The sequence below is a fragment of the Amblyraja radiata genome, chromosome 33, assembly GCF_010909765.2.
Source record: "Amblyraja radiata isolate CabotCenter1 chromosome 33, sAmbRad1.1.pri, whole genome shotgun sequence".
Lineage (NCBI taxonomy): Eukaryota > Metazoa > Chordata > Chondrichthyes > Rajiformes > Rajidae > Amblyraja > Amblyraja radiata.
Genome location: NC_045988.1, coordinates 12487609 through 12514446, shown reverse-complemented (window position 1 = coordinate 12514446; position 26838 = coordinate 12487609). Strand labels below are relative to the sequence as shown.

General features: G+C 38.9%; 1 protein-coding gene across 2 annotated transcripts in view; it reads left to right on the top strand.

The window, feature by feature from the left end:
* The window catches only part of tbcel (tubulin folding cofactor E like), a 54194-nt gene extending 27520 nt beyond the window's left edge, over positions 1–26674 (top strand). Inside the window, exons 6-9 of one of the 2 annotated variants that reach the window (XM_033049826.1) lie at positions 3732–3988; positions 6190–6316; positions 8127–8240; positions 24862–26674. In XM_033049826.1, the coding sequence (XP_032905717.1) occupies positions 3732–3988; positions 6190–6316; positions 8127–8240; positions 24862–25186 (823 nt within the window). In that variant the 3' untranslated portion in view covers positions 25187–26674. Of the gene's footprint in view, positions 1–3731; positions 3989–6189; positions 6317–8126; positions 8241–15166; positions 15404–24861 lie in introns of those variants that run through there. The other variant, XM_033049827.1, reaches the window with a different exon arrangement.
* Positions 26675–26838: the final 164 nt, after the last annotated feature.

Sequence of the window (26838 nt, the reverse complement as noted above, 5' to 3'; positions counted from 1 at the left end):
TGGCAAGGGGGAGGGACTATAAAACCAGGAAGTGGTGTGCCACACAGTCTCTTCAAGATGGAGGAAGGTAGAGGGTCTATTGGTTCTAAAGCTTGCAAAAAATGTCTATTGGTTCTAAAGCTTGCAAAAAAGTGTCTGTTGGTTCTAAAGCTTGCAAAAAAATGACTATTGGTTCTAAAGCTTGCAAAAAAAATGACTTGGTTCTAAAGCTTGCAAAAAATGTCTATTGGTTCTAAAGCTTGCAAAAAAAATGTCTATTGGTTCTAAAGCTTGCAAAAAAAATGTCTATTGGTTCTAAAATGGTTCATACTAGCGCTCCAGAAACCCCCTTTCCCCCCCCCCCCCCCCCCCCCTCCCCTCCCTGGTTGGCTTGGTTTGGGTGTGTCTTGAAATTGAAAGGCACTACTTACTGCAAATGGTGGCATGAAGTTGAAAGGCACTACTTACTGCAAATGGTGGCTTGGTTGCTTTGGCTTGAAGTTGAAAGGCACTACTTACTGCAAATGGTGACTTGGGTGTGGCTTGAAGTTGAAAGGCACTACTTCCTGCAAATGATGGCATGGGTGCATTGGCTTGAAGTTGAAAGGCACTATTTACTGCAAATTGTTGTTTGAAGTTGAAAGGCACTATTACTGCAAATGGTGGCTTGGTTGCTTTGGCTTGAAGTTGAAAGGCACCTCTTACTGCTAATGGTGACTTGGGTGTGGTTTGAAGTTGAAAGGCACTACTTACTGCAAATGGTGGCTTGGGTGCATTGGCTTGAAGCTGAAAGGCACCACTTACTGCAAATGGTGGCATGAAGTTAAAATGCACTACTTACTGCAAATGGCGTCTTGGGTGCTTTGGCTTGAAGTTAAAAGGCACTACTGTAAATGCACTTACTTCCTGTTTGCACTGTATATTGATTTTAGATAAAACGCTGCCACTTACGGCTGTGATTTTTGGCCATCTTACTCAGTCCCCCTCCGCTGAGCAGGTGCAGAGAATTCTTCCCATCAATGAAAAATAAAAGTGTTATTAGTTTTTTTTTAAATGTTGAGAATCTCTCTCCTGTCAATCACTCCATGAAAGCCACACCTTTTACGGTGGGGGGGAGGGGTTATAAAACCCGGAAATGTGGGTGTGGCTCAGTCTCTGCAAGATGGAGGAGGGAGAGGTCACGACTCACTGTCTTTAGTGGCTTTGCACCCTACTTCAAATGGTATGAAACTGCACTTGAATTTGATGGCCTTGCACCCTGCTAGAAGTGGTAAGAAACTGCACTTGAATTTGGTGGCCTTATACCCTGCTTGAAATAGAATTTCAAGGATTAGCCGTGAGTCAACTACCAGCCCACCAGCCGTGAGTGAGTGAGTTGCCAGCACAACAGGGTTGATTGACTGAGACGTCAGCCCAAGAATCCATTTGGCGCACAATTTGCATACTAGCCCTCTGGAAACCAGTCCCTTCAGCCCACAACACCCATACTAACGCTCCAGAAAGCCCCCCCCCCCCCCCCCCCCCCCCCCCCCCCCCCCCCCCCCAACTGGCCACCAATATTCGAATTGGTGGAGAGGTGGAATATTGCGTAGGATGACCAGCCCTCCTGTGTGATGCTGGGACCCAACGGGTCCCACTTAGTCTAGTTACATATAAATCTCTGTGCCTCTCTTAAGCCCTCCAATCCACCAGCATCAAATTATCAGTACTCCTCCCACACTCATCTTCTTCCCCTGTCCTTCACCCTGCTCTGTCTCTAAAAATAGTGAAGGCTCAGTGGAAGTTTACTCATTTATAATTGATGTTTTGAGCTGCGGTGCCTCACCACTGGAGGTCAGTGTTGTTTATTTTAAATAAAGTAGCTGCACGTCAATGGGATAAATCTCTGATTCTGTTGTTTGCTGTAGGGAAAAGATTTTCCTTTGATTTTTCTTTCGTGCAGATTCCAATGTATGGTGCTTGAACACCTCTGCACAGAGTATTAGAAACTAAAAACAAATACATAAACCCTCATCCAACAAGATGTGGAATTTGCTCCAGATTTTTTAACTGTCTGGGGGTTTCTAACTGAGCCCATAGGAGTCTCTGGGTGTTGGTACAACATGAGCCGCAGTGTATTAGTTTTATAATCTGGAGTGTGCATACATGCTGCCAATTTACTTTCTAACTTAATCTTCATTTTTGGAACATTACTTGGGGCATTATTGTTTTATGTAAATAGTAAGCTGCATGCAAAAGCTTTGATTAGCAGTTAATTTGCAAAGTGTACGATTAAATGTTCATCCATCATATGTTCATGTTGCAAGCTAGCATTCAGACTTCAATCTTAGCACCCTTACGTATGAATACATTAGATGATTCAGATGCTGGGATTTAACTATTCACAACAGTGTCTGCTTCTTCAGTCAGGTGGCAAGCGTGTTTGATATCAAATGCCATCATTCTCCTCTACGTGATTTATTGAGTATTTATGAACCACTTGGTATTTTTAATCTTCCAGTTGTTTTTTTTAAATAGAATTCTGTGTGAATCCATTCTCCATACTGCCAACGAAACAGCACAGCAACTGGTCCTTCAGTGCACAATGCCTGTGCAGTTAGAATATATTTTATGCTTTTCAACATTTTTATTTTAAGAAATAGTCTAGTTTGTTCTTCCCTTGTCTTTGCTCTGTCTCGATGATGTATACAAAACTTGAATAGGAAGATGGATGAGCTTCTGTCATCACCTGGAATACTACATAGTGGCACATAAATGATTTCTCCAACAAGCGCCTGGTGTTTGAGCAATGTAGTGGGGAGATTAGTGCTGCACGCTATCATATTTGTTCCTTTGTGGAACTGTGCATTTGTATTACATTAAGCACTTGGTCCAATCTCCTTTCCTCAGATGTAATACTTAAGCAATGAAGAGAATTAATTACCATGGCTCTGCGAGGAGAGATGATTGAGTTGGTACAGGTTTCATCTGCAGATAAAAACGATGACGTATAATTGTGTTGGATGGACTGCTAAGATTTAGGAGTGTAATATGGCCTGATTCATGTCTGTATGCCATTTATACAGTGATGACGGATATTTGTTTTTCTGCCTGCACTTTTGATCTATTCTTCTTTCATTCCAATTATTAATTTATTCCTGTGTAGTGCATATCCTGCCCTAAGCTGTGTTGTTACAATAACTATCAACAACCTGTTCTTGGATGTTGAAATTCTGAATGCATGTTCCAAATAACTGCATATAATGTAGAAAGAGATGAATTCAACACTTGAAAATTCTGTTTTAGTTCTAAATGTATTTCTAATCTAAACATATTACCTAAATAAGAAAGGAAAAAACCCTGCATATCTCATTCTATCATTTCATTTTTTCCTATTCTTTTGATTTTACTGTATGAAATGCCTATATGATTTCTAAACAATATCTTCAGAATCTAATAGAATGAGACAATTTATCTGCTGCTTGTTTATTTGTATGCATGTTACACAAGCACGATATGTAAAATGTAAAATTGTTATTCAGTATTTGTGTAAATATGAGTTGTGCTGGTTTAGTGGAAAATCTTAATTTTTCTGGTGACAATTCATGTTTTGCAATGGCTATGTTAACGTGAATGTATTTCTAGAATGTCTCTTTATGAAACTAACTGTTCAACCCTGTGTATTCCTTTTTTTGATCTATTCCACCCTTTTTCTTTGCTATATTCTTATTTTTGTGCTCTCTGGCATTTCTTTTATTCCCTTTCAAATGCAGGTTGGAGGAGCTTTTCCTATGCTTAAATGACTACAGGACAGTTCTGCTATCGCCCTGTTCCTACCCATCACTGCGACTCCTCCATATTACTGACAATAATCTCACCGACTGGGCTGAGCTACACAAACTTGGACAGATGTTACCAGGCCTGGACACATTAATCCTGGCAAACAACCCACTGACCAGCATCGTGGATTCACAAGAAACGTTGGCACGGCTTTTCCCAAACCTACGATCAATAAATCTTCATAACTCGGGTATGAAATGGGATAGAATTATTTCACATCACCATGCTTAGAATGCAAATTAAATTTTTATATTGTCTACATTTCCTACGAGTTTCATTCTCGAGTCTAGAAAAATATTTTGTGTCAACTTGTCAGTTTTACAAATATTGGATTGGGCATGTTAGCTGTGGTTCTTATCATTCCTATTCTACTCTCTTTTGTCCTTTGGGGAAATTCCACTGACAGAAGAGAAAGTTTCATGGATAAAAATAAAAGTTTCATCTATCACAACAAATCAGTACAGTGTACACTGAAAATGATACCTTAATTCAAGAAAATTGGCCACCTTCCTGGAAATACAAATCCTTTAGATCATCCTCTGCAAAGTTTTTGAGCACTTTAATATGGGGCTATGCTATACATTAGCACACATGATTTGCCTAAATGTAACCTGTACCAGTGTAAGCGATCTATATTGTAGGAGTGATCTGTTCTAATGACATTTCCTTGAACTATTTTAAAATGATACTGTAGCATCTGTCTCCAAACCAATTGTGTTTAAACTATCTTCCAGTAATCCTCAGCAAGAGTTTAAAAAAAAAACACAATTTCCACTCCCGCCAGTTTCCAATTCAGACATTATCTTGTATCGTTATCAGAATTTCATTTCTCTGTTTCTCTTATTCTATTGGCACTGTTAGCTGACTCTTTCATTTCTGAATCATTTTTGTTTTGTTTGTATTTTTTATTCTTCCTTTTCCCCAAAATATACCAATTCATTCCTCCCCCATCCCCTTCATGTACCTGCCCAACTCTGGTTATTTTCATCTGCTTTCAAGAGAGAGCTAGATAGGGCTCTTAAAAATAGCGGTCAGGGGATATGGGGAGAAGGCAGGAACGGGGTACTGATTGGGGATGATCAGCCATGATCACATTGAATGGCAGTGCTGCCTCGAAGGGCCGAATGGCTTACTCCTGTACCTATTGTCTATTATCACCTGTATTTTTCTTGGCTTACTATGCATGTAATGAACGAACCAAGTATCTGGATCTGTTGATTTATGTGAGAAACATTCTCAGCACAACTAACTCCTTGAGCCTTTTATCCCAACCTCCCAAAAATCTGGTTGCTATTACTTGCCTTGTTTACTGAACATGTTAACACTCCCTTAATACGACCTGCTGCCTTCTTCAAAACACACCTTTTCAGTAAACTTTAACACACCTTATGAATATTTCATAAACAAGAAATGTGTATGATACAATTCACTTTAATCAATGCTGTGTGGTTTCCTTCAGCTACGTGCTCAGAAATTAACACTTAGTCTTTCAGGACTTGTTCTTAACATATCAGTTCTTCCTATCTCATATGTAACCCTTTTTCTTCCAGTTAATGTCATCCTGTATAGTGTGTTACTATCAGAATTCCTCATGTTAGATCAAATCTGATTTGCCTTTTTGTGTCTTTATTCTTGCCACTTTGAACTCTACATACTTGTTTTGTACAACTATTCACTTTGCCCTTTTGAAAGTTCCTGTTCACTTTTGCAAAGTTATTATCTCTCCGAACTTGTCTGCTTTCCTGCATATTTAGAGTTCAGAGATACAGCGGCTCTTTGACCCGCCGAGTCCACACTGCACACTAGGGGCAATTTACAGAAGCCAATTAACCTACAAACCTGCATCTCTTTGGAATGTGGGAGGAAACCGGAGCACCTGGAGAAAACCCACGTGGTCACAGGGAAACCGTGCAAACTCTGTAGCACTCGCATCATCCAAGCTAAGAGATGATCTTTGGAAATTTCTCCCCCCCCCACCACATCCATTAATTGGGAACATTCCCTTTAGCCCAACTTTCAGTCTCCCATCTTCTAATCGTTAACCAACCCATGTCACAGATACCTCAAATTATATGCACTTTAATTTTTGTTTTTTATAATCTTTTCTAAAGGAGGTTTTGGAAATTGTGACTAGTTGGTATGCAGTTTTCTTACTGATTCTTTAATGTTCTCGGGTAGAGTTCATCCTATCTGAAAGATCTGTTTCAAAAATGTTCCATTTATGTTCTTCATTACAATATGTTTACTTGGATCACATCCAGGCAACATTTCTCTCTCTTCCTGTGGATAGATAGTAATCAATTTGAAAGCAGGTGTAGTTTAGATATACTTTAAGTAAAAGCAAGATCAAATGGTAACTGCTGATGCTAATAGAGCGCTGTTATCCAATAGGACTAAGCTCATGGGATGACATTGATAAACTCAAAGCATTTCCTAAACTGGAGGAAGTGAGGCTTCTGGGAATTACATTACTGCAAAATTATTCTGAGGAGGAACGACGCAAGCTCGTCATAGCTAGGTAATCAATCTTGAGAATATTCTGCGAGTCAGTGGTGTGCATCTGAGTGTGTGTGTGGGTGAGTGATAAGTTTTGTATTCTGGTTGGGCTGTGGAGGATTCTCTGTCAGCTGAGGGAAGGATTGTATTAGGCTGATGGTGCGGTACTTTGGGTGAGGGGTGTTTATTTTCCCGTGGCTGCACATATCCTTTCTTAAAGTGTTAAAGATCTTTCTAAATATTTGGCATTATTTTAGTGGTTCATTGGTTTGTTTCTTAGCCAGTTCCCCTGGGGTCAGGACAATTTCACTTTCAAGCTGCTTAATATTTGGTGTACTTATGTAACTCAGATCTCAATGTGTAGTTTGCAAATGTTGATGTCGTTGTTTGGACAAGGTTTTAAACATAAATTCTACCCTTCTCATCCTCCTGAACTGCCATGAACTATATAGTTATCTGAGCACACCTAAGATAATATGCTCCATCTCTAGCCCATCACGATCAATATCACCTCTCAACAATGGCCAAGCAGATAACAGCACCTTGTGAATCAGAAGATTATATTTTAAACGCATAAGAATCTAGGAGGATGCCTGAGTGGAGTATTGGGAACTACTTCACCGCCATAATTGTGGTGCTTTGGAGGAGATGTTGAGGTACATGGTTACTCCATGTGCCCTTTCATGTCATTGTAAAATATCCCATGACACTCTTGGAGAAGAGCCAGGGAAATAGGAAATACCCTGTAACCTGGCCAGTATTTATTCATCAATCAACATTCCTTAAATTGTCTGGTCATTATCATATTACTCTTGCAGGGACTAGGGCAAATTGGCTGTCATGTCCTATGTTATAATAGACTCCAATTCAAGTAATTTGACTGTAAAATGCACGGGGATGATAGACCGCTCTGAAAAGCAAGGCAACCTATCTTTAAAATTATCCAGCACGAAATTGACCATAATTAGCTATGAAGTCTGTGATCTGCCCCCTTACAAAACAATCAATCCACTTTCCTGCTTGCTTCATGTCATCTTCAATATCCTTACTTTGTTAAGCAGGATTTTAATTCCTTTTTAAAGGAATTTTAGGATTACACAGCAACAGCTTACATTTGTACATTGCCTTCAATGTTATAAAATAGCCTGAGCTGCTTCATGGGAGCATTATCTAACAAAAGCTGCCAAAGGTTTATAAAGACATGACCAAAAGCTTGATTAAAAAATTTAAGATTTAAGATCTATCCTTGAGGTAGAAAAACTGACACCTCTAATGAGGGGGTTAGGAGCCCAGACTTTTCATGACTTCATGCATGATCGCCAGTGGCTGGAGTGCAGAGACCTGAGTGGTGGTGTACTGCATTAGGTTAAAGATAAGATGGAATAAGACCTTGGGTACATTTGAAAACTAGGCAGAGAGGTTTTAAGCACGAACAATCCTTAAACCAGGAATTAATTTAGATCAGACAGCATGGCTGATTAGGGAGTGGGACTTGCTAAAAATAAAGATAGGAAGAATGTTTAATGTGCTTAGTTTTAAGAGTGGAATAATTTCAATTCCTTGCTCTGACTTTTTACTTAAATTTTTAATGTTTTATTTTATATTTTAATGGCTATAAGCTAGAGATGTAGAAGTTCAGCTCTCTAAGTCTGAACTAATTAGGTGAAACAAATCACAAAAAGAAAAATGCCTGCTTCAGCTCAGACAATATGCTACACTCACTCCAACAGGAAACTGTAGGTTTTGCATCCTCATGGGCAAAGTCATACGTTTGCATCTAATGGTACATTAATTCATGAAACCAAATTAAAGAGACTCTTTTTCTAAAACAGGTTACCATCAATTATTCTATTAAACGGGAGTAAAGTTGCAGGAGAGAGGATAGATGCCGAACGATTTTTCATACGTTACTACATAAAGCAGCCAGATGACGATTTACCAGAAAGGCAAGTGATTCAAATTAAAGATTCTGCTCACTGCCACCCGTTCCCTACTACCTCTACCTTATTACTACCTTATTGCTTCAAGGTCTACCTTTTTATACTTTTTAAATATATAATTTCAAATGAATATGGTCTGACTAACTATGGCTTTGAAGAGAATATTGCTAATTTCAGTTGAAGTTTTATCAAGATTGAAATCTTGTCGTTCTTTACATTTTGCACATTTAATTCCTTATCTAAATCGAACAGTGTTTCCCTGCCAACAGTTTTACACTAGGAATTCAGGCATTGACATCGCCCAGGTAATTCTAGAACACCATAATGGAACTCTAATCCTTATTAAGATGTTGAGTAGTAAAAGTAGAAGTTAAAAGAAAGAATATTATTGATTTTTTTAACATGCTTCCCACTGAGTTATGGAAAATGCTTCCGTTTAATCATGTGATCAGCCATATGTGGTTTAATTATTTGACTGACCATATTTATAAGGTAGCCATAAAAGCAATTGAATGACCCAGAAGCTAAACCAGAACCAAAAAAAAAAAAAAAAAAAATCAATTTTCTTGAGCCTGGCTACTTAGTCATGTTCAATCCTAATCACTGAAATGTCCGCTGTCAAAATAATTAAGTGGCCTAAATATTTTGACCAATTTTTGAAATCTTCATGTGCAAAATATACAATCCCCCATCACCATGTTTGAATGTGCTTGTTGAAGAATCTCAAAAGATTTGAAATATTTTTGTATTTCCCCCATCCTCATCTCTAACTAGCCCCAGCCTCTTACTGCCTCAGCAGTCATTGATTAGAGGTGAGCCACACTCTTCATACCTGGTTCTGGGTTTGCCTCTATAAGCTTTTTTTGGCTCTCGGTCCTAGTTGACTCATTAAAATGTTACTTCTTCAGAAAAGCTACTCAGCTGTTTTTGAGACATTTATTGTATCATCGCCAATGCAGTTTTTACATAAACACAAGGAACTGCAGATGCTTGTTTACATAAAATAGACACAATGTGCTGGAATAACTCAGCAGATCAGGCAGCATCTCTGGAGAACATGCATAGAAGACGTTTTGGCTTGAAGCCTTTCTTCAGACTGATAATGGTGGGGGGGGGGGGAGCTGGAAGAGAGGTGGGGGCAGGACAGTGGATACTGATTAAGTTTTTTTTGATTCTCAGTTATCTGGATTACATGCAAACGTCTATTGGCACCAACCCACAACTCTTTCTCTGGTACATTGACGACTGCATCGGAACCCATGCAGAACTCATTGATTTCATTAGATTTACCACAAAATTCCACCCTGCTCTCAAATTCACTTTTACTCTCCCGGACTCATCTCTCCCCTTTCCTGATATCTCTGTCTCCATAACAGGGGACTATCAAGTGGCGTCTACTACAAACCTACTGACTCCCACAGTTATCTGGACTACACCTCTTCCCACCCTGCCTCTTACAAAGATGCTATCCCCTTCTGTCAATTTCTCTGTCTCTGCAACCTAAGTTCACAAGATGAGGCTTTCATTCGATATGTCCTTTTTGGTAGATGTTGTTTTCTCACCTACTATTATTGGTGGATCCTTCCCTCTGCAACTCCTTGGTTCACACAGCTTCCAACCCAGACCGCCCCCTCCCCAGATACTTTTCCCTGCAACTGCAGGAGATGTAGCACCTGTACCTTTACCTCCACCCTCTCACGTCCATCCAGGCAGCCCAACAGTCCTTCCAGGTGAGACAGTGCATCTCCTCTAACCTCTTCTACTGCATACGGTGTTCCTGATGTGATCTCCTTTAACGAGACCAAGCTAACCATTTTAATTCTCCTTCCCCTACTAACCTTTCTGTCCTGGACCACCCCCATTGCTAGAGTGAGTCCACATACAAACTGGAGGAATGGCACTTCTTAATCCGCTTGTGCAGCATCCCATGGTCCAATGGATTGAACATTAAATTCTCCAAGTTTGGGTAACTAACCAGCAATTCTCTCCCCTGCCCCCACCTTTATTCTCTCCTCTCTTCCCAGTGCCCAATCTGGAACAATTGTGTATTGAGCAACTCCCCATAGTTCTGTTTCATCATCCATCTCAAATATTCATCCTTCAGCAGAATGTTTCTTATAAATTTTGAGTAAAAATATTCAAAGTTACGTAAGAAATATTTAAATATACATATTGCGTCATAATTTAAAAAAGCTACTAGAGCGTCTATTGTCTTTCCCGGTATGAGTCCTAAAAATCTTCTCTATTTCCTCCTTATAAATCTATTCTACAAGCTCTCTAACGTAATCATATCTTTCCTGTCCTGCTGTGTGGCAAATAACTGCACACAACATTTCAAGTGAGGCCTAACCAATATTTTATGCATTTGTAACATGACATCCCAACTCTTGTACTCTGCCTCAACTGATGAAACCAAGCATGCCTTACACCTGCTTCATCACCCTGTTGTCACCTTTAGGGATCTGTACACCATGGTCCAACTGTTCTGCAACTCCTCTCGGGACTCTATGTCCTGCCTTGGTTTAACTTGCCAAAATACACAAGTACACACTTAACTTTATCTGCCATTCCTTGCCCAATTTCCCAATTAATCTAGATCCTTTTGTAACTTTAGATACCCTTTACCGGCTGAAAAATAACAATTCAACTATTTTTCTACTTTCAGTATTCTTTAGTATTCACTGTGACCCTTTAATCCATGCAGAACATCTTCTGCAGTACTTCCTTTTAGAAGTCTCTGTACTCAAATAGTCCACAAACTCTTCCTTGCATCAAGTAATTCCAATCAAATTTGGCAAACTTGATTGTAACAGAATTTGTATTTTTCTTTGAATTCATCTTTGACCTTCCATTTTCTTATCTAAATGTTTCAGTGGCATCATTCTCAGACATGGATTGCGCTTCCAGGTATATGTTGATGACATCACTCCCAATGATCATATGACTGCCTCCATACAATTGGAATGTATGACTGAATTCTAATTATGCAATTTTTAATTTTGGATGCACATTGGGTGTAACTTTTTCATCAAACTCCCAGGCTTTATTTCATAATGTTTGTTGGTCTGCCCTTTCTCGTGATGTGAACCATGCATCCCACCCAAATTAGGTTTGTAACTAGTTGCCTAACCATTGAGGTTGGATTGCCTAAAGCATCGATGTACAGTACCCTCCATGTTTGGGACAAAGACCCATCATTTATTTATTTGCCTTTGTACTCCACAATTTAAGATGTGTCATAGAAAAAAAAAACACATGTGGTTAAAGTGCACTTTGTCAGATTTTAATAGGGGCCATTTTTATACATGTTGGTTTCACCATGTAGAAATGACAGCAGTGTTTATACATAGTCCCTCCCTCTCCCCTCATTTCAGGGCACCATAATGTTTGGGACATAGCAATGTCATGTAATTAGGTATGTTGCAAAGCCTACCTGAAGCGGCGCTGAAAATCTGTCGCTGCGGGTGTGCGCGCCTTAACGCGATTTTCTCTAGGCTGTTCCAATCGAGGATGTTCAGCCTAGTTAATTATTAACGAAAAATCGCAGGGAGACCCCGTCGCAAAAGCTATTATTAGTTTTAAAGGCCTTGTATAATTGTTATAGTAGTTTAAACATTAACCTTTAAACCCCCGACGGCCGGCAACCGTCAGGGTCGCATAGAGCAGGCAATAGAAGGTAAGCTGTTTATTTTTACATTAAAAAGGGCTTCTTAAGATCCCTTTATACAAAGTTTAATATTGCGAGTATATCATTTTGGGCCCATTATATCCCGCAGTATTTTTCTCGGCATTTGGGGCACAAATCTACCGCGATGTGAACGTTCTAAACCAGCGCGTTCCACAGGGACCCACTGAAAAGCTGATTTAAATGGGCATTTATTTATAGCAATTGAACACTAAATTCCTTCCATTTGGCCTATAAATTAACGTAAATGAGATTTAAAAATCATGTTTTATTGTGAATTATTTGTGAATATTATTTGGACACTTAAGCAATTTAAAAATGTTAATAATTTATCAAGAAATGGATAGATGTTTAGATCTAGTAATTGAAGTTTGAAATTAGCTACAATTGGGTAACTAACTAATTATATGCTTTAATTTCAGGTCATCCAAGTAAGATTATTTTATATTTGTTTCAGAATGGTTCAATCTATGATAACTGAAAATTTCATTCAGTTCTCTTAATTTTTAAGAAGGTTATGGGCTTTTGACTGCACACAATCACAGCTTTTTTGTTATGTCCATAGAAAATCAATAGGGAACAAGATGCTAATTTCCGAGTATGAAAATGGCCATAACTTTTTAAATACTTGAGATATGAAGGTGAATTAGGTGTCAAATTAAACTTCTTTTTATGCTTTATCTGATGGGATAAATTGCAGACTTGATTTTTTAAATCTCAAAATTTTGTAACATTGCTAATGTAATGCAATGACTGCTTGAATGCTGTGATTCATGAACATCACCAGTTGCTGGGTGTCTTCTCTGGTGATACTCTGCCAGGTTTGTATCAAAGCCATCTTTAGCTTATGCTTGTTTTGGGGGCTAGTGCCCTTCAGTTTTCTCTTCAGCTTATAAAAGGCTTGCTCAATTGGGTTCAGATTGGGTGATTGACTTGGCCACTCAAAAATTGACCATTTTTTAGCTTTGAAAAACTCATTTGTTGCTTTACCAGTATGTTTGGGATCATTGTCTTGCTGTAGAATGAACCGCCGGCCAATGCGTTTTGAGGCATTTGTTTGAACTTGATGCTACTACCATCAGTAGTTGTATCATCAATGAAGAAAAGTGAGCCACTACCTTCAGCCGCACATGCCCAGGCCATAACACCCCCAACCCTGTGTTTCACAGATGAGGTGGTATGCTTTGGATCTTGGGCAGTTCCTTCTCTCCTCCATACTTTGCGCTTGCCATCACTCTGATATGTTAATCTTCATCTCATCTGTCCACAAAACCTTTTTCCAGAACTCTGGTTGCTGTTTTAAGTACTTCTTGACAAACTGTCACCTGGCCATCCTATTTTTGCAGCTAATCGGTTGTTTGCATCTTGCAATGTTGCCTCTGTATTTCTGTTCATGAAGTTTTCTGCGGACAGTGGTCATTGACAAATCCACACCCGACTCCTAAAGAGTGTTTCTGATCTGTCGAACAGGTGTTTGGGGATTTTGCTTTATTATAGAGAGAATTCTTCTGTCATCAGCTGTGGAGGTCTTCCTTGGCGTGCCAGTCCCTTTGTGATTAGTAAGCTCACCAGTGCTCTCTTTCTTCTTAATGATGTTCCAAACAGTTGATTTTGGTAAGCCTAAGGTTTGGCTGATGTCTCTAACAATTTTATTCGTGTTCCTCAGTCTCATAATAGCTTATTTGACTTTCATTGGCACAACTTTGGTCCTCATGTTGATAAACAGCAGTAAAAGTTTCCAAAGGTGATGGAAAGACTAGAAGAAAGACTAGGTGCTGAGAGCTCTCATATACATGCATTAAGGAGGCATTTAAACACATCTGAGCAATTACAAACACATGTGAAGCCATGTGTCCCAAACATTATGGTGCTCTGAATTGGGGGAACTATGTATAAACATAGCTGTAATTTCTACATGGTGAAATCAAAATGTATAAAAATGGCCTTTAATAAAATTTGACTATGTGCACTTTAACCTCACGTGATTTTATCTATTACAAATCTCAAATTGTGGAATACAAAGGCAAATAAATAAATGATGGATCTTTGTCCCAAACATTATGGAAGGCACTGTATCTCAAAGTGTAGTTGTACCTCCAGCCTGCAGTTCTCACTGAAAAACTGTGAAAGGCTTTTCGAGGACAAGGATGGCTTGAAGGGCAGTTTCCTGCTAGAAGTGAAGGCGGGAGCCTCTGAGCTACAGTGCATGCTGTGCATTCAAATACCAGAATGAAGCAAGCCTGCGCTGAAAATGTCCACGTGGTTAGAGGCAGCAGTATTGTCATCAGAACCTGGTTCCACTGAACTCGTGAGCAACAATGGTAAGTGTAGGTCTACACTACTTCGTCAAATCACCTTTATCATTCCTTTCACCTTTGCTTCCTGTCTACAATTCCTTCTCAGCTATCACTGTCTCCTCTTTCCCTCTTTGGAGAATGTGCAGATAAGGTCTACTAAAATGCTGCTTGGATTAGAGGGCATCATCTATATGGTGAGGTTAGACAAACTGGGATTGTTTCTCTAGGGTATTGGAGATTGAGGGGAATCTTGATATGTATGTAAAATTATGAGACGCAGAGATAGAGTAGTCAGTCAAAACCTTTTTTCCAGGTTGGAAATGTCAAAGACTAGGGGGCATAGGATTAAAGTCACAGGTACAAAGCTTAAAGGAGATGTGCAGGGCTAGTCTTTTTTTAAACACGGATAGTGGTGGGTGCTTCAAAAACACTGCCTGGGATGATGTGATAGCAGCATTTTAAAGGCTTTATTTAGGCACATAAATATGCAGAGAATGGAGGGATGCGGATCGTGCAGATCGTGCAGATGGAAGAGATTAACTTGGCAACATGTTCAGCATGGACTTTGTGGGCTTGACTGCTATGTTCTGTGACTGGGAGATAGGTTGTCAGGGATGAGCAAGATGTAGACAACATTTAAGATTAGATAATGTATAGGTTGGCAGTGTAGCTGGGACAGTATTAACCAAATAAAGGTATGATGAGGATTTAATTGTCAGTTGATCTGAAGCAGGGTCAGAATTGGGCATTATTAGAGCACAAGGGATGGGAAATCACAAGGCATTATCAAAATCATGAATATTCAAAAAGAAGGATTACATCAGATGGATATCTAGCTATCACATTTCTTCACCTCGGCAAATATCAGCAACCTTCATATTTTCAAGCTGTATTGTCAAGAAAGACAAGGTGCTTTTTGTATCCTAACACTTGTTCCTTTTCTCTTTTAGGTTCTTCTCGGAAATGGAGGTTCTTGCACAGGAGATATCCCCCTTGGGGCCACACCACCATACACCTCATCCACCTCAAGCATTCTCTGCACGTGTGTTACAGGGGAGACTCTAACTCCTGATAAAACTTCAGATAACAATGGCAGGGCAGCTCAGGAAAGACCAGGCCCTTTCCCAGCCCCTGAGGATGAGAGAAATGCAGGCTTCATGAATAAGAAAACTGCTTTCCTCCCTGAAATAGTTAATAATAATGGATGGGATTTTTTTTAAATATAGCGCCTTTCTAATACTCAAGGCGCTTTACATCGCATTATTCATTCACTCCTCAGTCACACTCGGTGGTGGTAAACTACTTCTGTAGCCACAGCTGCCCTGGGGCAGACTGACGGAAGCGTGGCTGCCAATCTGCGCCTACGGCCCCTCCGACCACCACCAATCACTCACACACATTCACACACAGGCAAAGGTGGGTGAAGTGTCTGGTTGTGTCAAATAGTTGTGAGGGAAATGCCATGGTGCTTAAACAACATGGCTAAGTGTGTAGAGGAATCTGCTTCAAGCCAATGTGGCATCAGTCCATATGGTGTGAGCAATCTGCAGTTTTACTTTAGTCACTGATAGCTCCAGGATAGCAGCAGTCGATTCCTCAGAAAATACGTCTATTACATTAATTTATTTGTTCATTTAATACAAAATTCAAAAACTATATTGGAGTGATATGGTTACTGCAGTTGGAAGGTGTTTTCAAGTGTTGTCTCAAGGGCTTAAAGCCTTGAAGATCAACGATAATCATTTTGGGATGGGAAAAGAAAGTGACCATTTTTTGTAATATTTGAAAGGGGCAGCATGCACAATCTGTCTCTGATAGCAACATCCTGCCACTTGAATTATTACAAAGCACCTACCATTTTTTGTGCATATCTAGACTTGGGTGCAAGTAATAGGTGTTTACTTAACTCAAGAGACTAATACAAATTCTGCAGTTATCACAAAGGTGTGACCTACATTGTACAAGTCAATTCTATTTTACATTATTAAGAAGCACAGTGAACAACATGCCAGCATTAATCAACACACTGACAGTGAGAGAGTATCTTCCAAGCAATGAGAGTCTGATACAGTTTGAACAGATCAAACGTGAACCAAGGTTGACTTTGAAGGAATGCTATTCCAGCTGCAGATGTTGACCTGGGTTGAACTTTAAATAGGTGAACAAAATGTATTTTGTTTCTTACCTCGTATATTAACTGCAGTTGTTTGGCTAATTGATGCAAATGGAGAGCAATAAAACAATGTACTTCTGGTTACATTCATTGCAGAGCTGCTGTAAAACTATGCATTGCCTAACAGTATCTAACAATTCCTAAAACTCAGGAAAATAAAGCCTTTAATAAGAGATCTCAGTTCCATTGTATCTTTTTTTTATGGTGCAGATTATGCCCGATCCTTTAAAGTCTGTATCTCATTATTTGCTTTGTCATTGTGTAGAATTGCACTGTAATTGGTTGAAGTAATGAATCCTGACATTTGCAGCTACTGGCTATTTGTAAGCTGCACAAAGAAACGATTCATTGTAAAATACTAGTGTCATCGTCTTCTGACTGACATTTAACTTTATGAATGTGACTTACAATTTATCTTGGACTTTACTTGCAAATGTATGTTAAACAGGCTGCAATAGTTAGGAGGATGACTGACTTCTTAGTGAAAAGTTGCTTTATTAAACATTTTGATGTTTGATAGCTATCAGTATGGGTCATCTTTCTTGTGATTGGAACAAAATAATTGAATAATCATGCGATCTCAAAAAAGTCAATTGTCACTTAAATTTCAATAGTTAAGAAAATAAATCAGGACTTGGATATTGTATAAAAAGTTACATTAGTTGCTTTTGGCTAGAAGTCCCTGGTATGTGTGGAGTCTTGGAAAAACAGTATAGAAGAAGCCATTTAATAATTGATACCTGTACTTTGTAATCTAGCTACGCATCGGTATTTATTTAGTTCCATTCTAACCACCTGAAATTTGTTTCCATGAGAATTTGTGGTAAAATATTCCATGTCACAAAAACCTAGTGAAATATTAGCCTTGTCTGTTGTCGGGATGAGGCATTAGCGTTATACAGCACAGAAAGAGACTCTTTGGTTCAATTTGTCCATGCTGACCAAGGTGCGTGTCTGAGCTTGTCCCATTTGTCTGCATTTGCCTCATGCGTCCCCTTTAAACCTTTCACCTTAAAACTATGCTCTCTAGTTTTAGACTCCCTTACCCTTGGGAATAGGTATGTACTGTCCACCTATGCTCCACGTCATTTTATAACCTCTAAGGTTGCTTCAGAGAAAACAGTCCCAACATGTCTAGTCTTTCCTTATCGCTTAAGACCCCCTAGCAACATCCTTGCATCTTTTCTGTACTCTTTCCAGCATAATTACTTTCTTCCTATTGTGGTCTCCACTTTCAGGGATCTTTTGTACTTGTACACATAGGTCTCTCTGTTCTACAACACTCCCCAAGACCCCGCTATTCACTGTGTATGTCCTTCCTTGATTTAACTTGCCAGAATGCATGTCTTTGCACTTGTTCAAGTTAAATTCCATCTATTATTCCTTAGCCCGCTTTCCCAGTTGAGCTGAATCTTTTTGTAACCTTATACAACCACTGTAGCTCCTATTTTGGTGTCTCTGCAAACTTGCTAAATATGCTATCTACATTCTCACCCAGGTAATTAATATAGATGACAAAGAATAAGGGGACCCAGCACTGATCTCTGTGGCACACTCTTGGTCACAGGCCTCCAATCTGAAAAGCAACTCTCTGCACCACCCTCGTGCCTCTTACCGTAAACCCATTTTTGTAGTCAGTTGCTAGCTCACTCTAAATCCCAGATGATGTAACCTTCCAGACCAGTCTACCATGCCGAAACTGTGCGTATCATGCAGAAAGGTTACTGGAACTTCATCAAAGGCCATGCTGAAGACCATGTAGGCAATCACCTTATTTATCAAGGATTTATTTTGTCTCCTTCTGATTTCCTTCTTGAATGTAACCTGCATCGCTTTTCATCCATTCGCTGGCATAGTTGGTCCCAAGACCGTCCTTTATGTTATTAAGTACACATTTTTATTGAGAATCGAGCGCACATTACTGAATTTTACCCTGCTTAGTCCAGGTGCAATACAGGCAAAAAAGTACTACCCCAACATCTTATCCTAATAAGGTCCTGGTTATTGACTTAATTTTATTCCCCAAGCAGTCTAGTTAATTTTAAATTTACGTAGATTTATTTTTTAAGTAATGGTCAGGAATTCCATTTCCTTCTGGCTGCATTCCAAGAAGTTCCTTTTCCCTACGAGTGTTCCACCATTGTAGAGTATTTCCATTCACTCTCTTTACAATCCAAAAGCATTGTTTCTTGAGATGCACGGCACCTGTCACTTGGTTCAGTGCTCTATCATCCTCCGACAGCATTCATTGACAGTTTTTATGCATTGTGTTTTGTAATTAATCATGCATATTTGTTATCTTTCCAAACAAATTCCAGTAACTGATTACTTGTTTTGTCAAGCTAACAATTCCTTTTGTCTTTTCCATTTTATTATCTCTCATTCTTTGGCACAAGTACAAATTGCTCCACTTATTGTATTTAGGAACAATCTCTAAATCTCTTTAGGAAGAGTCGAGAGAATTTTATTGTCATATTTCCCAGACAGAACAATGAAATTCTTACTTGCAACAGCCCAACAGAGTATCGTAAACATAGTACTCTATATGGAAAAAAGTTGTGAATAATTTATATACACATACAACTTTTCTTCATATAAGAGTACTATGTGTACATACTGTTGTGCTGCTGCTAGTAAGCATTTCATTGTGTGTGTGTGTGTGTGTATATATGTATATGTGTGTATGTATACATATATATATACATATGTATACACATATATACATATTAACATATATACATATATACACGCACACACACACACACACGTGGGTGTGTGTGTGTATATGTGTATGTATATATATATGTGTATATATATATGCATACATATGTGTATATATATATGCGTGCGTGTGTGTATGCATACATACACATGAAAACAAAACCAGCAAATAGTGCAAAAAGACAAATCCAATGCCCCCAAGTTTATGATCGACACAGTGCTGGAGTAACTCAGCGGGAGAAGGCAGCATCTCTGGAGCGAGAGCCCATTCCTTCCCTCCAGAGATGCTGCCTGTCCTGCTGAATTACTCCATCACTTTGTGTATATCTTCGGATTAAACCAGCATCTGCCGTTCCTTCCTACATATTTCGTCTTCCGTTTATCGTAATTCAGAGCTTATTTGCTGGCTGCAGGGAAGAAGCTGTACCTGAACCTGGTGCTATAGTTTTACACTTTCTAATTTCCATCTGAGGTGTAATTCAGTTTTCAATTCCACAATTCCTTTGACGTCAGATCTGTTCAAGTGGTGCACTCAAACTAGAATGACAAGGAATATCAGTAGAGTCTGGCTAATGGAGGACTAGATTGCTTTTCAGGCTCAATTGGAGCTTGTCTATGAAAAAGCATTGGTGTTATGCTTGGGAATTCTTAGATCATCTTTTCTTGCTGTAGCAATCCATTAACTACAGGGGCCACTTCTGAAAGGGAATCGTTCCCATTACTAATCAATGGAAGTACCTATGACTCATTTAGATATTTACATTGCAGTAACTTGGCTGACTTATTCCAGTCAACATGACCCCATTCAATCTTGTTAATTTTTTTGTGTTTCATGCTTCAGATCTTACAGCAATATCACTGCTTGGCCTTTCATCCAAGGAGCAAGTGGGCAATGTACATCACCATCATGAAACTAGTTGAATTATTTATATTAGTGAATGGTTCAGGTATGAGGAGCCACCAGTCAATATTACAAAAGCAGAATATGAGGAATGTTTGGCTGATCTTTTATAAAAAGGTGTTAGCATTGTAACAGCGCATATAGTAAAATAACAGTACAAATTGGCTTGGTGTACAATTGGATCTCTTTCCCAATAGAAGAGGTTGAGGTCTGCAGTGTGACAGTGGACAAGGGGGAATCTCTAAGGAATCATTTATTCTGCTGAATGGCATGTTCTGTTTTTGTCAAATACTAATTATGCCTTGATCTGTACTGAAAGAAAACTCGTAATTGTTGTGTCCAGTACTTTGCATTAAACCTGGAGGGAAAAGGCCAAGATAATGCTGGAGCCTAAGTTTACTGACCTATTAGTTCTTAATAAAACATTTGTATTCTCTGTCAGGGAAAGGTAAGCTCTTATTCCACCAGTAAGGAAACTTCATACAATGAATTCTGTATTTTACCCACTGCCCTATGATTTAGATGCCCTCTCTAGAAACTTTGGTCTAATGTATTAAATCTACTTCTGTTTTTAAAGTTTTGTTATCAATATTCAGATTGATTGTTTAATTCCTGCTATGATCCAGGATTTCTTGTTGTTCTAGATCTGCATCTTGTTTCATGCGATTGTAATTATTTGGTGAACTGAAATATTCTTGTTTTAAGATTCTTCTGCCTGCATTGAATCAGTCTCTTAGAGTGCTTTCAGAATCTTTATGCATATACAACTAGAATCATTGCAGATTTTGCAGGCTGGGAAAGTGGCAATTAGCCAAGCGGCAAAGTGGATTTGATTAACAGAATTGGAAAGTATTCCTTGCTTAAGGTATCATTTCAGCTTCTGATTATCTCCATTTTGAGTTGGGAAGAAAGCTCATATTGTGCAGAACTGCAAATGGTTCTGACTGGGACCAACTCTGTTAGTGAAGCGCTGCTGGAGTGAAAGTGAAGCCGGTGAGGTTCAGATCTCCAGAGACACTTTCAGGTGCTGGAATGTCCCTTCCAAACAACAGCTTTCTGTTCCAGCTTTGTATGAGCCCAACTCTCCCATGAACAGCTCATATTGCCTTATTTGTTGACAGGGACAGTTCCAAATACTCCAGGGACAGTGTTTCATTCTTGCATTCATTCTTTAAAACACACAGGAAATAAGCAACATTTGAGCTGTTATCTGGTTAATTACAAATTTATTGCTAAAATTATATTCTTTTCATAATCGGTTGAGCAATTTGTTTTTGCATTCTATATTGAACAAATCTGCTTTGATTTTATTTCTCTGAGATGACAAGCCTTGTCTAGCCATGTATGTAGTAAGGCTCTCAGGAAGTAATTGATGTTGCTGCTAGAAGTACTTAGATGCTGCACACATTGCTGTTTTCTGCAGAACCTCTTCAGTAATTTTATATTGCTTCTGTGTGTTTCTTAATTAAAGTCTACTTGTGGATAAATGTGAGGTTATCTCCATTGGAGGCAAGAAAGGAAAAGGCAGATTGTTATCTGAATGGTGTCAGGTTAGGAAAAGAGGAAGTATAGGAGACCTGGGTGTCCTAGTACATCAGTCACTGAAAGTAAGCATACAGGTACAACAGGCAGTGACGAAAGAGGTGTTGAGTATAGGAGCAAAGAAGTCCTGCAGTTGTACAGGGCCCTGATGAGACCACACCTGGAGTATTGTGTGCAGTTTTGGTCTCCTAATTTGAGGAAGGACATTCTTACTATTGAGGGAGTGCAGTGTAGGTTCACAAGGTTAATTCGTGGGATGGCGGGACTGTCATATGATGAAAGAATGGAGCGATTGGGCTTGTATTCACTGGAATTTAAAAGGGTGAGAGGGGATCTTATAGAAACATATAAAATTATTAAGGGATTGGACACGCTAGATGCAGGAAACATGTTCCTGATGTTAGGGGAGTCCAGAACCAGGGGCCACAGTTTAAGGATAAGAGGGTAGGCCATTTAGAGCTGAGATGAGGAAAAACCTTTTCACACAGAGTTGTGAATTTGTGGAATTTTCTGTCTCAGAAGGCAGTGGAGGCAGATTCACTGGATGCATTCAAAATAGAGTTAGATAGAGCTCTTGGGGCTAGCAGAATCAAGGGGTATGGGGAGAAGGCAGGAACGGGGTACTGATTGTGGATGATCAGCCATGATCACATTAAATGGCAGTGCTGGCTCGAAGGGCCGAATGGCCTACTCCTGCACCTATTGTCTTATGTATCTCTTCCTTTTAAAATTCCATGATTAATTTACATATTATGGAACATCGCATTGTCAATATGTGTGAATTTTTCTTAACTGGATTTGCTCCAGTTTTCAAGACTCTTCTCTTGTCCAACAAACCTTTATAGAATAGAAGAGATATTCTTACCTTCCTCAATTGCCTTGCATTGCTTTAATATCATAATCATATTACCCTTTTTTCCTTATCCTTATTTCTAAAAAAATATTCTGGTCTCTCCATAATTTCAATCATTCAGGTCAGATTGGTTTTCTCCAGAGGTTAACATGACTTTGGGCCTGAAGGCATTGTCGTCCATTCAGCACCAATTTTCTACATTTGTTACGTCCCATGATAAAACATCATGGGAGAATGTTACCCCTTCATGTTCTGAATTGCATTTTAATTTTAATCATCCTATGATTCTCGTTTAGTTCACACTTGTGTTTTCATTTAGTTAACTTTCACAATTTTTACTCTTCCACCCAACTCGCAATTTACGACTGCCATTATTATCCCATGTTTCTTTCAACATTATAGTTAGTATCTTTACATTAAGTGACAGCATGAAAGAAATGGTGTCCCTTATCCTTACTTGATGCCAAATCTTTCCACTGTCCGCCAACCCAGAACGTCTGTTCTTCCAATAATTCGCTTTCAATCATGCGCATCATGTCATATTCCAGCTAGTAACCTGTTATGTTGATCTTAATCATGTACATAAGATGTATCTCTGTATGTTGCATCAGTGATACCCATAGTAGTGTCCATATAATTTTGAATGGACAAGTAAAGCAATAAGAAATGTTATATAAAAGCAAATTACTGCGATGCTGAGATCAGAAATGGTAGAAGTGCCTGTTAGCCCACACAGCATCCTCGAAGGAACATCAGGTTCACCTGAAAAGCAAAGGAGATTTTCAATACTGAAAAGGGAGTTTCAATTCTTAGTTGATAGGTAGAAGAACAAGATCATGAGTGTGGAATCCTTTGATTGGTCTTGATAGCATGGGTATAATATGCTTGTTAGCATGGGTATAATATGCTTAGCATGGGTATAATATGGCATTTACATGCATGGCTGAAAAGATGCCTCAAAGAGATGAGTTTAAATTCTTGGGATAATGAGAAAATCTGAGGTTGGACAAGCAAGTCACAAGTGCTGTGAGAGGAGCACTTATCAAATTTGCAAGAAGATATGGAAATAGCAGATCAGAGAATAAAAGGAACATATCAGAGTTGAAATGAAAATCAGATGAGAAAGATAAAAGTAAGATGGATAAACTGATTTCATGTTAATCATTTCAAATACATAATGCTGTCTGTACATGTGCTGAGTTTCCAGATGGTACAATATAGTGGCATTGGCAGAGGAATATTGTTGAGCTGTAGTGAATCGCATATACTATTTCAGCATCTAAACAAACATTGATTATGTTCAAGTTAGGGAATGGAAAGCAAAGTGTAGTTTTGCTGAGATTATTTTAGATAGTGAGGGTTTCAGCATTAGTGAAGCAAACTGATGCCGACTTGAAAGATCAGCCATGGTCTTATTAAATAGTGGAGCAGACATAAATGGCTGATTAACATACCCTTCATAATTCTTGTGTTCTTTTGCAGAATTCTGAATGATGAAGGAAAACTTTGCATAATTTTCTTCTGTGAACCAAAATCGGAATTGAATTGTGTAATTGTATTAACTCCACAAGACACAATGGTGATTTGTCAGTGTTTACTCTCCACACGAGCTAATCCTAATAGGATATGTTTTTTTAAAAGCAAGACAGTGCAGATCTGAAATAAAACAGAAAATGTTGAAAGTACTCCGCAGTTCGGACAACAGCTATGGTGTGGGAAACATGGCTAATGTTTTCAGTTAATGACCATTCATGAGAACTAGGAAAAATTAGAAAAGAAGCTTGTCTTGAGCTACAGAGGAAAGGTTATGATTAAGATGTTGTAACATGGAAACCAAGAGAAACGGAATAATGCAAGTAGTGTTGACCCCAGCTCTCGCTGAGAGACTATGATGAAGGCCTGTTAATTGAAAGTGACACCTCTAAAGGAACTCCAAATAGAAAGTGATGACTGGGACAGTAAAAATGTGAGATGCAGAACATTGATGGAAGTCTGAAATAAGACATTGCTGGTCAGGCAGCATCTGTGGAGAAAACAAAGGTAGACAAAGAATAACATGATATCCAAATTGAAAACAAAACCAGATTTGATTTATCACTTTTCAAAACATTACTGTTTGGACAGCAAAAATGATCCTGCCAAATGGTTTAATTCTCAATCCTCCCTGTGATCTCTCCATTTGTTAATCTCTTACATTGGGTTCTGCTGGTTCAGTGTAAGCTATAAGAATATGTGGAGTGTCTCATCTTCTGATAGCTTGGTTTGACCATCTGAAAATAATGGTCTTAAGGGTCTTGTCCAGAAATGTCACCCATTCCTTCTCTCCAGAGATGCTGCCTGTCCTGCTGAGTTACTCCAGCTTTTTGTGTCTATCTTTGGTTTAAACCAGCATCTGCAGTTTCTTCCTACCTACCTGAAAATGTCTGAAAATGTTGGTTGTCCATTTGTTTTCCAGATATCATGAACTGGTAGCACAATATGGTGTGTTGGAACCGTTGGCTGTGGTGGACCTCCGGCCCCAGAGTCGTGCCAAGATTGAAGTTCACTTTGAGGATAAAGTTGAAGTGATGAATATTCGTCTCGATCAGACTGTGGGTGATCTGAAGAAACACCTTCGAACTGTCGTGCAGTTGTCAACCAATAACATGCGGTTGTATTACATTGATCAAGACATGGTAAACACATTTGGACCAGAAGAAATGAGATACAGCTTGCGTGCCCTTCACTCGTTTAGTATTCGAGATGGAGATGAGATTCATGTAGAACCAAAAACAAAATAGTCTTGTGAATTTACTCAATCTTTGCACTTTTTACACAAGTATTTTGTTTGCTAATGAAAGTATTGCTCGGTTACAGTGCGTTTTCACAATTGTAACTTAAAGGGTTAGCGATCCATGTATAGGTACCGATTAATGCTGAAACTAGTTCACAAAAAAAGATCAACGTTCCTACCAGTAATGGAAGAAAGTTTCTAAGATGGACATAAGAGAAACCTGTCTAAGGTGACCTAGTAACAACAGAGCCCGAGATCGCCACCAATCTTCGGTCATTAGAGGCGTGGTGTGATGTGATTATTGAATACAATGGTGTATCGCTAACTACTTTACTGTGCGATGTATCAAATGAAAGCAGATATTGAGTGAGGTAACACAAATCTGGGGTTACGGCCTGTGGATGAGTTTGTTTAATTACCAATCACTCAAGGTTTTGTGAACATACAGTATGTCATCAGTGTCATGCAATAGAATTTCTTATAAACAGGTCTATGGATAATGGAAAGCTGTGATAAGATGCAGAGCACAAACTGTTCTTGCTCATAACAACATTGGTTCATACCATGCCATTGCTCTTTCAAGGAGCTGGTCCAGACAAGATGAAGGGAATGTCCTCCACCGTATGATAGCTTTAATATCACTAAAACAGCATTATGATTTTTGAAGCAATGACAAATCATTTCAGCAGAATCCATTTCTTCGCACTTGCAGTATCTGGTTCAGTCTTGATTGAGGTGTTTATATGTTGTATGCAATAAGCGCTGAACTACAGTCAGCACTTTGAATATAATTTTATACATCAAATGTCTTTGCACACTGGCCCCAGACTCCATATGCACTACCACAGCACTTTAATAGTACCTGTGCAGTATGTGGCATTTGCATTCCATTCAATGTGTTGACTACAATATACACTCCCACATATATATGCAAATATGTGTGTATGTGGGTATATATTTGTCACAATTACTAATGCGGGTAGTAAAGCAGCAAAAGTATCAACTTGTATGAAAGTTCAGAATACATTGCGTATTGTCTCTATTTTAAACCTGGAGATGTTAAATCTTTTCAACACGCTCCATGTTGCCTTAATTTCATTTCATGATGTTTTAGCAATTTGTGTATATGTTTAATGTATTGTTCACAGAACTCAATTATGTTGCTTTTTTTACCTTTCTGAGTTTAAGACTCTTGGTGTGCACAAAATCAAAATCTCCGGGTGCGATTGCTGTGAACAACCCCATCTCAGTGTTCATTGTCTCTCATGGTTTATAATGCTCGGCTACTTTTGGAAGACCTTAATGCGGTGATACTCCCATGCATCATTTGTCAGAAGTGTGTGATTTAATCTATTGTTGGCTGCAATGGAAATAATTGATTTGTATTCTGGACTGAGGCTAGTGTAGAATCAACACAAGATGTGGTCTCGGCAAGCACTGTGATAAAAAAGGACTTTATACCTTATTGCCAGTCCCCAACAGAAGCTGAATATTGGCAATTGGCTACATTCAAAGGGAAGTTAAATATGTGGCAATTGGCTACATTCAAAGGGAAGTTAAATCTAAACAGTGTAATAACTAGTCGCCTGCAGTTTGCAAGATATTTGTCCAAGTTTAAAGTATCATACTGGTGTATCTGCATATATTGAACTATGTCAA